The following is a 12,224-nucleotide window of genomic DNA, read 5'->3' as shown; positions in this document are numbered from 1 at the left end:
ATCACATGGTAGATCGTGAGATTTGGAAAAGGAAGAGGAGAATATTCTGTCATATACATGATTCAAGATATTCCCAGAATGTTTGGTATCAGATATTGATATCCCCAACAAAAATATCGGCGCAAATATGGCCGTCTTTTATAATTTAATGGACTTTACCAGACCATGCGGGACAATGCTGCTTCAATGTATATGCACTGTTATTGTACTCCCAACATCTTATACATTTCTAAAACCTTTTTACAACATATAGTGTCCTCGTACGCTTCACTCTCCTCTCACTATCCCATTCCCAGTCTCCATAGTCTCATAGGCATTTGTGATCTCTCCAAAACCTGGAAGTCTTAGCTTATAATTTCAGCCAGAAAAATTGAGACATCTGCATGCAGATGGCAATCATCATTAGGGGTTCTGGGACTCTTACCTGCCAACCTGCCTGGAACAAATCCACGAGCGGCAGGTACCTTCACTGTGGCAGCAGCTGTGGTGGGAAACAAACCAATGATAATGTCATACAGTGATAATGAGCTCCCTCCTGTGTTGGAGTGTAGGCACTGTGGGCAAGAAGACGACATGTGTAGTCTTTGGAGAGTCCCTAGTGGGTGTGTGTTTGGCAGAATTGCTAATGTTATACCACCACCTTGGGCACTGTCAGCAGACCTCAGGAATCATGATCTTGGGAAGATGGTCTTGTTTGGGAAACCAGTTGTATAAGACATAGACATTTCTTTTGTTTTTTCACTAATCTGAAAACACAACAGTAGACATCAGATGTCCTCTGTCAAAGGCAGATGGCCTGTATGTGGAATTGAGGAGGGTTCTGAGCGGCTACTAAGACTGAGGAAGAGTCATCCACAAGTCATTGCTATTTACTATGCTGGTGTGATCTCACCAAAGACACATGCTCTGGCTTCTGCCGCCACGTGCAATCCCACTCAGGTTAAACATAATAGACACAACAAACAGAAAACAATGATGCAAATGGAAGTGGAACAGAAGACACTGGCTGCAAACAATTGCACGTTGGCCACACGAGAGAAGCCCTCCACATAGTCTACTCAGCATAGGAGCAGCTAAGTAAGGAACAAGTTACTTACCTGTAACTGTTGTTCTCCAGCATGGGTCTGGCATGGATTCACATGCTCATGAATATTCCCCGTCGTTAGGCTGGGAATCCTCGGTAAAGAAAAAATCAGTATCAGTTTCGTTTCTGATCTGTCTTTCTTAGTAGTAACCAATCACTGATCTCTGGGTCATACTGCCCCAGCCAATGACTGCCCTCTCCCTAAGCCCAGCCCCTGGCAGCCATCCTCAGATTTGGTAGCACGCCAAGTGGCAGTATGACCAAGTGAAGAGCCGCAGAGGGGTAGGTGGGAGGATTTGCATGTGAATCCATGCCAGACCCATGCTGGAGAACAACAGTTACAGGTAAGTAACTTGTTCCTTCTCCAGCATGGCAAATTATGATAACTATTTGTTTACAGAACTCATAAACAGCTTTTTTTCTAGCCTTCCCAGCTATTTATGAATTTATGACAATTCCTGCTATAAAAAGGCTACATTCCTGCCTGTCGAAAGTAAATTTGTCATGAAAATGTTGGTATCCTTCTGGCTTTTCACCCAACTTTCAAGTTGTATGAACTTCACTTAAAGTCAGAATCAATACAGTTTCTCATTGCAGAATTGTCCCATCTCTCTCTTAAGCCCTCCACAAACCCATCAGAGCAGAATTGTTCTGAGACGGAAGTGAAATATGGCCGCATAATGGGCAAATTGTGTGGCAAGTGGGTTTTGGGAAATGTTGAGGCGGCCTCGATGAAACTCTTTTCTCAGAAATGAGGTGATGGGAACATTGGTCTGGACAGGGAATTACCGGTTGAGTGTACAACTGTGCTGGGTGGGCCCTCGGCTGTCTGTAGCTTGGCATACACGCTGATCCGGTAGGCGCTTTGCGACTCCAAGTTCTGGAAGCAGTGATGGCTGGAGGTAGAACCGAGCTTCTCCTCCCGAGTGCTTCCACCTAGGTGGTAAAATAATTCAAAATAACAACCATGGTGAGGATCATGTTCATAACTGGAGAATCTAAACACATAAATCATGACCTTGAAAAATGCATCCACCCCCATGTTTCCATTTCACACTCCCCACCCTGCCACCTAGGGCTCTATCCCACCCTCAACTAAGATTAGCTCACAAATGGGGACATCTGGTGTGCCACACTGGAAGGAAGGTGACAGAGAATTAGGGGTGCATGGTGATAGCTCTTTGCAATCAGGGAAGTTGTGATGATTTGTTCTTAACTAAAATTAACTAAAAATAAAGAAACGTCAAGGCTGTACATTATTAAATTGGTGTGAGAAAAAAGAGGGAGAGTTGACAGGCCTGGTTTCCCTCCGTTGTTTTATGATATCCCTGTGGGGAATGTAAAATGTGGTTTCTCATTAGGCTATGCAGCAGAAAGACTAGACAGGTGGACTGACACGGGCTCTGAATAGGATCTGATTAGGCTATGCAGCAGAAAGACTATAGAGGTGGACTTACGGGCTGTGAAGGGGATCTGATTAGGCTATGCAGCAGATGACTAGAGAGGTGGACTGACAGGGGCTGTGAAGGGGATCTGATTAGGCTATGCGGCAGAAAGACTACACAGGTGGACTGACAGGGGCTGTGAAGGGGATCTGATTAGGTATGCGGCAGATGACTAGAGAGGTGGACTGACAGGGGCTGTGAAGGGGATCTGATTAGGCTATGCGGCAGAAAGACTACACAGGTGGACTGACAGGGGCTGTGAAGGGGATCTGATTAGGCTATGCAGCAGAAAGACTAGACAGGTGGACTGACACGGGCTCTGAATAGGATCTGATTAGGCTATGCAGCAGAAAGACTAGAGAGGTGGACTGACGGGCTGTGAAGGGGATCTGATTAGGCTATGCAGCAGATGACTAGAGAGGTGGACTGACAGGGGCTGTGAAGGGGATCTGATTAGGCTATGCAGCAGATGACTAGAGAGGTGGACTGACGGGGGCTGTGAAGGGGATCTGATTAGGCTATGCAGCAGAAAGACTAGAGAGGTGGACTGACGGGGGCTGTGAAGGGGATCTGATTAGGCTATGCAGCAGATGACTAGAGAGGTGGACTGACGGGGGCTGTGAAGGGGATCTGATTAGGCTATGCGGCAGAAAGACTACACAGGTGGACTGACAGGGGCTGTGAAGGGGATCTGATTAGGCTATGCAGCAGATGACTAGAGAGGTGGACTGACGGGGGCTGTGAAGGGGATCTGATTAGGCTATGCAGCAGAAAGACTAGACAGGTGGACTGACACGGGCTCTGAATAGGATCTGATTAGGCTATGCAGCAGAAAGACTAGAGAGATGGACTGACGGGCTGTGAAGGGGATCTGATTAGGCTATGCAGCAGATGACTAGAGAGGTGGACTGACAGGGGCTGTGAAGGGGATCTGATTAGGCTATGCAGCAGATGACTAGAGAGGTGGACTGACGGGGGCTGTGAAGGGGATCTGATTAGGCTATGCAGCAGAAAGACTAGAGAGGTGGACTGACGGGGGCTGTGAAGGGGATCTGATTAGGCTATGCAGCAGATGACTAGAGAGGTGGACTGACGGGGGCTGTGAAGGGGATCTGATTAGGCTATGCAGCAGATGACTAGAGAGGTGGACTGACGGGGGCTGTGAAGGGGATCTGATTAGGCTATGCAGTAGAAAAACTAGAGAGGTGGACTGACAGGGGATGTGAAGAGGATCTTTTGCAGCTAGGAAGATGCCCAGAAGGACGCAAGTTCAGGGGAAACATGTATATCTCTAAAGAGCTGAGTATGATTTAAGGGGCATTCAGGGACACCAGTGAAAATGCTGTGTGCAATCGAGGAGATACATAAGGGATTCAGATCAGGATGTAAAGTGAGGAGAAAAATAAGCGCACAGAAGCTGGAAGAAAGATGAGGGTGATATAGGGTTCTAGGAAGATGGGTGTAAAGTAAAGATATATGAAAGGGAAAGAAAAAGAGTTGAGCGGGTGGCGTGAGGCTGGATGTAGCCCAGCTGTGTTTCCAAGAATTATAAAACATTTTGTGTGCATTTAATGAAATACTGGCCCTACTGATCAGTGACCACAACATTGTATGTCAAATCATCAAGATGTGAGGTGAGATGCGTTAATTTTGGCATTGCCAGAGATGTAAAAATATCTTGTATGCTGAGAGAGTAATTCATTCTGATGTTTGATATCAGAAGTGCCTGAAGATACCATCGATATAAAGAATGGATCTATATGTTCAATTTGTCTTATTAAGGAATATCATTTGATATCTGTGGCATCCTTTTTAATAAAGTGTCACAGCAAAACTCAGAACTGCCTTTTCTTTCGCTTTGAAAATCTTGACCTAGTGCTTTCTTCATAAATGAAGTGTTGTGAACGGAATATATCCAAGGAAGGGAGTTCCCTTGCGCACACTGGTAAGGCCAAAGGACGAGCGGTTGGTACAGTGAGAAATGCCGGGATGGAAGCAAACTCCCACCAGCTTCATCTGCGGGCGATTCCAAGCCTCCAACATTTGCTTCACACGATAAATGAAGCACATTCTTGCCTGAACATTTCCAGGGCGGCGTTGAGCTGCTCATCTCTGCTTCACTGGGAGTGGGGTATGTTCCTTCTTCCAGTGCTGGATTTCCGGAAGGTTGACTTTAGAGATAGCACTGGCCCTGTACTCGTGGGCATCTACCAGTGAGGAGACTCCTCTGCCTGCTCCCCCGACCTTAAACCTTCAGTGCAACTTCGTCTGTCCTGTGGGAGCCCCTGATAAGGGTAAGCCAGTGAAACTCCCTTCTCTGCAAAGAGAGGAACAACCCTCTGTGTTCAGATGTTTGAGCCATAGCTTCTTTATAGCGTAACGATCAGAGCCTTTCGGTGCCGACTGCTGCCTAAAGTGTAGTCTCCTATGTCCCTGCAGCACCGGAAGAAGCCCTTGTTATGAGAAAGCCCTCTTTGCCGGAATAAAGTCCAAGGTGAAAAGAATGCCTTACATTAGTGACTTCCCTAGAGCCTCTAATTGTGCATGTATGCTCCCTCAGTGAACAAAGACCTGCAACACACCCCCACTCGATTGGGCCATTAAGTTCTATGGAACTCTCTGCACCCTTGGAGATGGGAATGCCAGACACATGGGCAGTTTTTGTGATGCCCCCTTCTTGTGGACAGCATTGTGCACCCATTGATTAAGGTGTTTCAGTAAGAGCGTTTAGTCCCAGAGAGGTGCCCCAGTGTGTCTAAGTGAAGGCCTGGATTTGGCTCTGTCACTTTGTAGGGCCTTGGATTCTGGATGGCAAGTTGCCCACACTTAGTACAGTAACATGCGGGATCTCTGTGGCAATGCCCGTCATTGACACAAGGCTGCCATCATGAATTCTTAGACTCCCGGTCAACTGGAGACTAGTCAGAGACTTATTGTTGCTTAAGGTGTTCAGTGGGAGATATTCTCAGCAGCCAGTGCTTGAGCAGAATGCAGGCATGGGATACTCCCATGCTTTGTATTCTAAGGCCATTGGTCCTACTGCTTTAAGGAGGATGACAGGGGTATTATTCTCTTCCTTAAGCAATACTTCTCTGCTCCATGGTGTGTGAATAGGCTGGTAACGGGGCAGGGCCTGAGTGAGCAGCAAAGGTCCCCAGAACAACACCAGCCAGTACCATCCATGGAACAGGGAATTATATTTCTATTAGCACCCAAGGAACGTGGACCCAAGTTCTAAGAGCAATATTTTGTGTAAAATAATGAGCCTCAGTGGGTAGATGATGTAGGGTAGATTTAGGTGGGGGTGTGAGGAACGGGGCAGCAGCAAGCAACTCTGGCACAAGAAACAGGGTGGCTTCAATGAATGCTGACCATGCTCACAACATAGGTTTCGATCACTAGTTTCAGCCTGCACTGAGAGTACATTTGATTGCAGGCTCAGAACACAGATTTAGATCACTAGTTTCACCCTGCGCTGAAAGCAAGCTTGATGGCAAGCTCGGAACACAGGTTTAGATTACCAGTTTCAGCCTGCGCTAAGAGTAAGCTTGATGGCAGGCTCAGAACACAGGTTTAGATCACTAGTTTCACACTGAACTGAAAGCAAGCTTGATGGCAAGCTCGGAAAACAGGATTAGATCACTAGTTTCAGCCTGCGATATGAACGAGTTTGATGGTGGGCTCAGAACATGGGTTTAGATCACTAGTTTCAGCATGTAATATGAGCGAGTTTGATGGTGCGCTCAGAACATGGGCTCGGATCATTAATTTAAGCCTGTGCTAAACGCAAGCTTGATGGCAAGCTCAGAACACAGGTTTAGATCGCTAGTGTCAGCCTGCGATATGATCGAGCTTGATGGTGGGCTCAGAACACAGGTTTAGATCCCTAGTTTCATCCTGCGCTGAAAGCAAGATTGATGGCAGGCTCAGAACACAGGTTTAGATCACCAGTTTCACACTGGGCTGAAAGCAAGCTTGATGGCAAGCTCGGAACACAGGTTTAGATCACTAGTTTCAGCCTGCGATATGAGCGAGCTTGATGGTGGGCTTAGAACATGGGTTTTGATCACTCGTTTCAGCGTGTAATATGAGCGTGCTTGATGCCATGCTCAGAACATGGGCTTGGATCACTAATTGCAACCTGTACTAAAAGCCAGCTTGATGGCAAGCTCGGAACACAGGTTTAGATCACTAGTTTCAGCCTGCGATATGAGCAAGCTTGATGGTGGGCTCAGAACATGGGCTTAGATCGCTCGTTTCAGCCTGCGATATGAGCGTGCTTGATGCCATGCTCAGAACATGGGCTTGGATCACTAATTTCAGTCTGTGCTGAAAGCCAGCTTGATGGCAAGCTCGGAACACAGGTTTAGATCACTAGTTTCAGCCTGCGATATGAGCGAGCTTGATGGAGGGCTCAGAACATGGGCTTAGATCACTTGTTTCAGCGTGCGATATGGAAGAGCTTAATGGCGCGTTCAGAACATGGGCTCAGATCACTAATTTTAGCCTGTGCTAAACGCAAGCTTGATGGCAAGCTCAGAACACAGGTTTAGATCACTAGTTTCAGCCTGTGATATGAGTGAGCTTGATGGTGGGCTCAGAACATGGGTTTAGATCGCTCGTTTCAGCCTGCGATATGGAAGAGCTTAATGGCGCGTTCAGAACATGGGCTCAGATCACAAATTTTAGCCTGTGCTAAACGCAAGCTTGATGGCAAGCTCAGAACACAGGTTTAGATCACTAGTTTCAGCCCGTGATATGAGTGAGCTTGATGGTGGGCTCAGAACATGGGTTTAGATTGCTCATTTCCGCCTGCGATATGAGCGTGCTTGATGCCATGCTCAGAACATGGGCTTGGATCACTAATTTCAGCCTGTGCTAAAAGCCAGCTTGATGGCAAGCTCAGAACACAGGTTTAGTTCACTAGTTTCAGCCTGTGATATGAGCAAGCTTGATGGTGGGCTCAGAACATGGGCTTAGATCGCTCGTTTCAGCCTGCGATATGAGCGTGCTTGATGCCATGCTCAGAACATGGGCTTAGATCACTTGTTTCAGCGTGCGATATGGAAGAGCTTAATGGCGCGTTCAGAACATGGGCTCAGATCACAAATTTTAGCCTGTGCTAAACGCAAGCTTGATGGCAAGCTCAGAACACAGGTTTAGATCACTAGTTTCAGCCTGTGATATGAGTGAGCTTGATGGTGGGCTCAGAACATGGGTTTAGATTGCTCATTTCCGCCTGCGATATGAGCGTGCTTGATGCCATGCTCAGAACATGGGCTTGGATCACTAATTTCAGCCTGTGCTAAAAGCCAGCTTGATGGCAAGCTCAGAACACAGGTTTAGTTCACTAGTTTCAGCCTGTGATATGAGCAAGCTTGATGGTGGGCTCAGAACATGGGTTTAGATCGCTCGTTTCAGCCTGCGATATGGAAGAGCTTAATGGCGCGTTCAGAACATGGGCTCAGATCACAAATTTTAGCCTGTGCTAAACGCAAGCTTGATGGCAAGCTCAGAACACAGGTTTAGATCACTAGTTTCAGCCCGTGATATGAGTGAGCTTGATGGTGGGCTCAGAACATGGGTTTAGATTGCTCATTTCCGCCTGCGATATGAGCGTGCTTGATGCCATGCTCAGAACATGGGCTTGGATCACTAATTTCAGCCTGTGCTAAAAGCCAGCTTGATGGCAAGCTCAGAACACAGGTTTAGTTCACTAGTTTCAGCCTGTGATATGAGCAAGCTTGATGGTGGGCTCAGAACATGGGCTTAGATCGCTCGTTTCAGCCTGCGATATGAGCGTGCTTGATGCCATGCTCAGAACATGGGCTTAGATCACTTGTTTCAGCGTGCGATATGGAAGAGCTTAATGGCGCGTTCAGAACATGGGCTCAGATCACAAATTTTAGCCTGTGCTAAACGCAAGCTTGATGGCAAGCTCAGAACACAGGTTTAGATCACTAGTTTCAGCCTGTGATATGAGTGAGCTTGATGGTGGGCTCAGAACATGGGTTTAGATTGCTCATTTCCGCCTGCGATATGAGCGTGCTTGATGCCATGCTCAGAACATGGGCTTGGATCACTAATTTCAGCCTGTGCTAAAAGCCAGCTTGATGGCAAGCTCAGAACACAGGTTTAGTTCACTAGTTTCAGCCTGTGATATGAGCAAGCTTGATGGTGGGCTCAGAACATGGGTTTAGATCGCTCGTTTCAGCCTGCGATATGAGCGTGCTTGATGCCATGCTCAGAACATGGGCTTGGATCACTAATTTCAGTCTGTGCTGAAAGCCAGCTTGATGGCAAGCTCGGAACACAGGTTTAGATCACTAGTTTCAGCCTGCGATATGAGCGAGCTTGATGGAGGGCTCAGAACATGGGCTTAGATCACTTGTTTCAGCGTGCGATATGGAAGAGCTTAATGGCGCGTTCAGAACATGGGCTCAGATCACAAATTTTAGCCTGTGCTAAACGCAAGCTTGATGGCAAGCTCAGAACACAGGTTTAGTTCACTAGTTTCAGCCTGTGATATGAGTGAGCTTGATGGTGGGCTCAGAACATGGGTTTAGATTGCTCGTTTCCGCCTGCGATATGAGCGTGCTTGATGCCATGCTCAGAACATGGGCTTGGATCACTAATTTCAGCCTGTGCTAAAGGCCAGCTTGATGGCAAGCTCAGAACACAGGTTTGGTTCACTAGTTTCAGCCTGTGATATGAGCAAGCTTGATGGTGGGCTCAGAACATGGGTTTAGATCGCTCGTTTCAGCCTGCGATATGAGCGTGCTTGATGCCATGCTCAGAACATGGGCTAGGATCACTATTTTCAACCTGTGCTAAAAGCCAGCTTGATGGTAAGCTCAGAACAAAGGTTTAGTTAACTAGTTTCAGCCTGTGATATGAGCGAGCTTTATTAGTTTACACACCCTTCCAAACATTCTAGTTCAGTAAACCCAGCAGTAAAGGACGGATTCTTTAAACTCCCTCAACTATGTAGAGCCCTCCCATGTATCTACTCAGAACACATTCCTATGGTAGTTGCCCCCTTATTAGTGGCAAATTAGACGATACCCGCTCTGTATATATATATATATATGATATATATATATATATATATATATATATATATATATATATATATATATATATATATGTAGAACTTTGCTGTTTGCAGTGTGTCCAAAGGTCACTGTTAAGCTGTTTCTTGGGTGGAAGGAGATGGATGCCATCTCTCCACTTGGCACATCTCTTCATTGGCCCCCAGTTCACCAACAGATGGACTTTAGTTCTCTGCTTGGTGATCCGATGCCTCCATGGTCTAGCACCATCCTACATAACAGACAAACTTCCCTTGTATCAAACCGCTAGACAGCTCAGGTCAGCAGTACAACTCTTATTGGTCGTTCCGCCCGCCAGATACAGAGCTAGAGAGAAGATGATTGCTGTTCAGGGCCCTAGCCTCTGGAATTCCCTCCCACTTACAATGCGTCAGATTCCTAATTTCTTGTTATTAGGAAAACAGCTAAAACCAAATTTTTCCTCACATCAAGTGTCATCCATATAGCTCTGCAAAATCTCCACTGTCTGCGCCTAGACGTAATTTGGTTTGCCGGGTTGCACTTACTAAAAACCAGGTAAAATCAAATGAAATTCTATTGTGTCACGATGTCTTTTAACATCCTTACCTTTGCAAAAGCACAAATGTGTACATTTTTAATAAGCCGCTAAGGCCCATTTTTATTTATTGAGACTGAATGGGTGTACATGCAGTATTCTGAGCATGCCCATTCTTAATGGTAGCATAGAACCTGGGCATTCTAGATCTCTAGCACAGGTTAAGCAAGTGTTCTTTCACATCCTTTGTAGACTCTGCATTAAGGGTTGTGTATACTGAGGGCACAGGAGGTTAACAACGAGAGCCTAGAGTCCCCATAATGTCCTGGTCTAGAAGACCAACTCCCAGTATCTCAAATAGGTGTGAAGTGAGGAGGCGGAAAGTGGCTCAGAAGACTGGTGTAAAATCAAAAGGCAGAGTTGAGGAGCATTGTGTAAAGTGAAAGGTTGTACAATAGCGGAGGAAGTGGGTACACACAGGCTGGAAAAAAGACTGAGTAGCTCATGAACTGGGCTTGGTGTAAGGCGACAAGCAAGGGAAAGGCTTAGCAGCTTTTCAGAAGATAAGGAACCAACAGCAGCCAATCTCAGGAACTTTGTACAAAATCCTGAGTCACTCTCAAGAGTTTCATGCAAAGTTAGGCTTAAATAGAAATAAGGACAGAGGAGCTGTGTCTGGAGTAAGGGGACAAAGAAGGGCTGAGGAGGTTAATGTTAACGAAGGGCACACAGAAGATAGAGGGAGCTCAGTTGGCCAGAATTAGCTTCAGAATAGTGTAATCTTGTTTTGGAATAAAAAGATGAAAATGTTCCTATCAATTTCCTTGTCAGACTGTGCTTCCATATTATGGGAAGTTCTTGTGATATAAAGGCAGCTGCACTTACTGTACCTTTCATAGCTTGGGCCACGATGCGATAGGATGTAACTCTCCGGTTAGGCTTCCATGTTACACACAATGCAGATGGCTGGGCCTCGGACACTGTCAAGTCCACAACCTGCAGGGTGGCTGAACAAAAACATAGGACAGTGTGGTCATGGTCAATGCAAGCTGCAAGGCCAGCCCATCATGTATGATCAACCCAATAGCCATCAGGCCCTCAACAAATGCCGACAGTGAAATCTGGGCTTCTCCCAACAAGCCAGTCCCACAGGAAGAAAACTGGAAGAGACAGACCATGCTCAAGCCATGCGTGCATTCTAGTGTCTCTCGTCTGATATTTGCTGACGGACTAGTCCGCCTCTTTTTCTCACACTAGCTTTGAAAATGATAAATATAAGAAATAAAGGGCCTCATTAGGAGTGTGCCGGTCCGGTTACAACGGTTGTTGCTTGACGGCACACTCCGAGTCTGCGGGCGGTGGCCGTCCTGCCCGCCAGATCTGACCTCGTGTGCGGAACAGCATCCGTCCGCAGACTTTCATGGAAGCACCGGCACCGTTATTTACGGTGCCGGTGCTTCCGTCATCCCCATTCCCATTGAGTCCTATTAGACTCAATGGGAACGGGGATTAACGGTTTTCCAGAGCCTGACTTCCAGGAATACAAGGGTGTAATCCCCCGGTGTTTCCGTGAAGCCAGGCACCTGACAAATTAATGGGTCCGGCGACAGCCTGCCAGTTTTATGGGCACGGCTACCGCCGGTCTTATAATGAGGCCCAAAGTATACTTCTACAAATGGCCTACAAAGTATTTCTGGGCCAATAAAATGTATACAGAATTGTCAGCTACTCAATAATATGGACACGCAAGTGCTAGGACCATAAATAATTAGCACCATTCTGAAATGGACTCCTGCAACCCCTATGATTTGTAGGAAAAATCCTGAAAGTCACAAGGGAGCTTGGATAGGTAATTTAGAAGACTCATTGACTTGCAAAGATGTCCTGGGTCCAAGGACAGCACTCAAAGAGTGATGTTGCGGGAGTCCGTTGGGTGAATGTGCTCTTTCACAAGGTTGCTCTTTATTTTCCCTCCTCCCTCCCCCCACCATGTCCCCTTGCACAGGCCCCTCTTACTGCAATCCCGCGCTCGATCCCCTATTTTCTTGTGGCCTACTGGAGCTTGTCTTGTCTGCCCCACTAAGTCC

General features: G+C 46.7%; 1 protein-coding gene across 1 annotated transcript in view; it reads right to left on the bottom strand.

Moving 5' to 3' along the window:
• COL20A1 (collagen type XX alpha 1 chain) overlaps window positions 1-12,224 on the bottom strand; it is a 686,383-nt gene that overhangs the window by 295,313 nt on the left and 378,846 nt on the right. The window contains exons 21-23 of the mRNA XM_069650801.1: window positions 11,028-11,144; window positions 1,874-2,020; window positions 425-481 (exon numbers count right to left, since the gene is read on the bottom strand). Coding sequence (XP_069506902.1) covers window positions 425-481; window positions 1,874-2,020; window positions 11,028-11,144 — 321 coding nt within the window. The remainder of the gene's footprint in view (window positions 1-424; window positions 482-1,873; window positions 2,021-11,027; window positions 11,145-12,224) is intronic.

Source organism: Ambystoma mexicanum, chromosome 3p (genome assembly GCF_040938575.1).
Source record: "Ambystoma mexicanum isolate Mex_15411 chromosome 3p, UKY_AmexF1_1, whole genome shotgun sequence".
Lineage (NCBI taxonomy): Eukaryota > Metazoa > Chordata > Amphibia > Caudata > Ambystomatidae > Ambystoma > Ambystoma mexicanum.
This window is presented reverse-complemented; position numbering and strand designations above follow the sequence as displayed.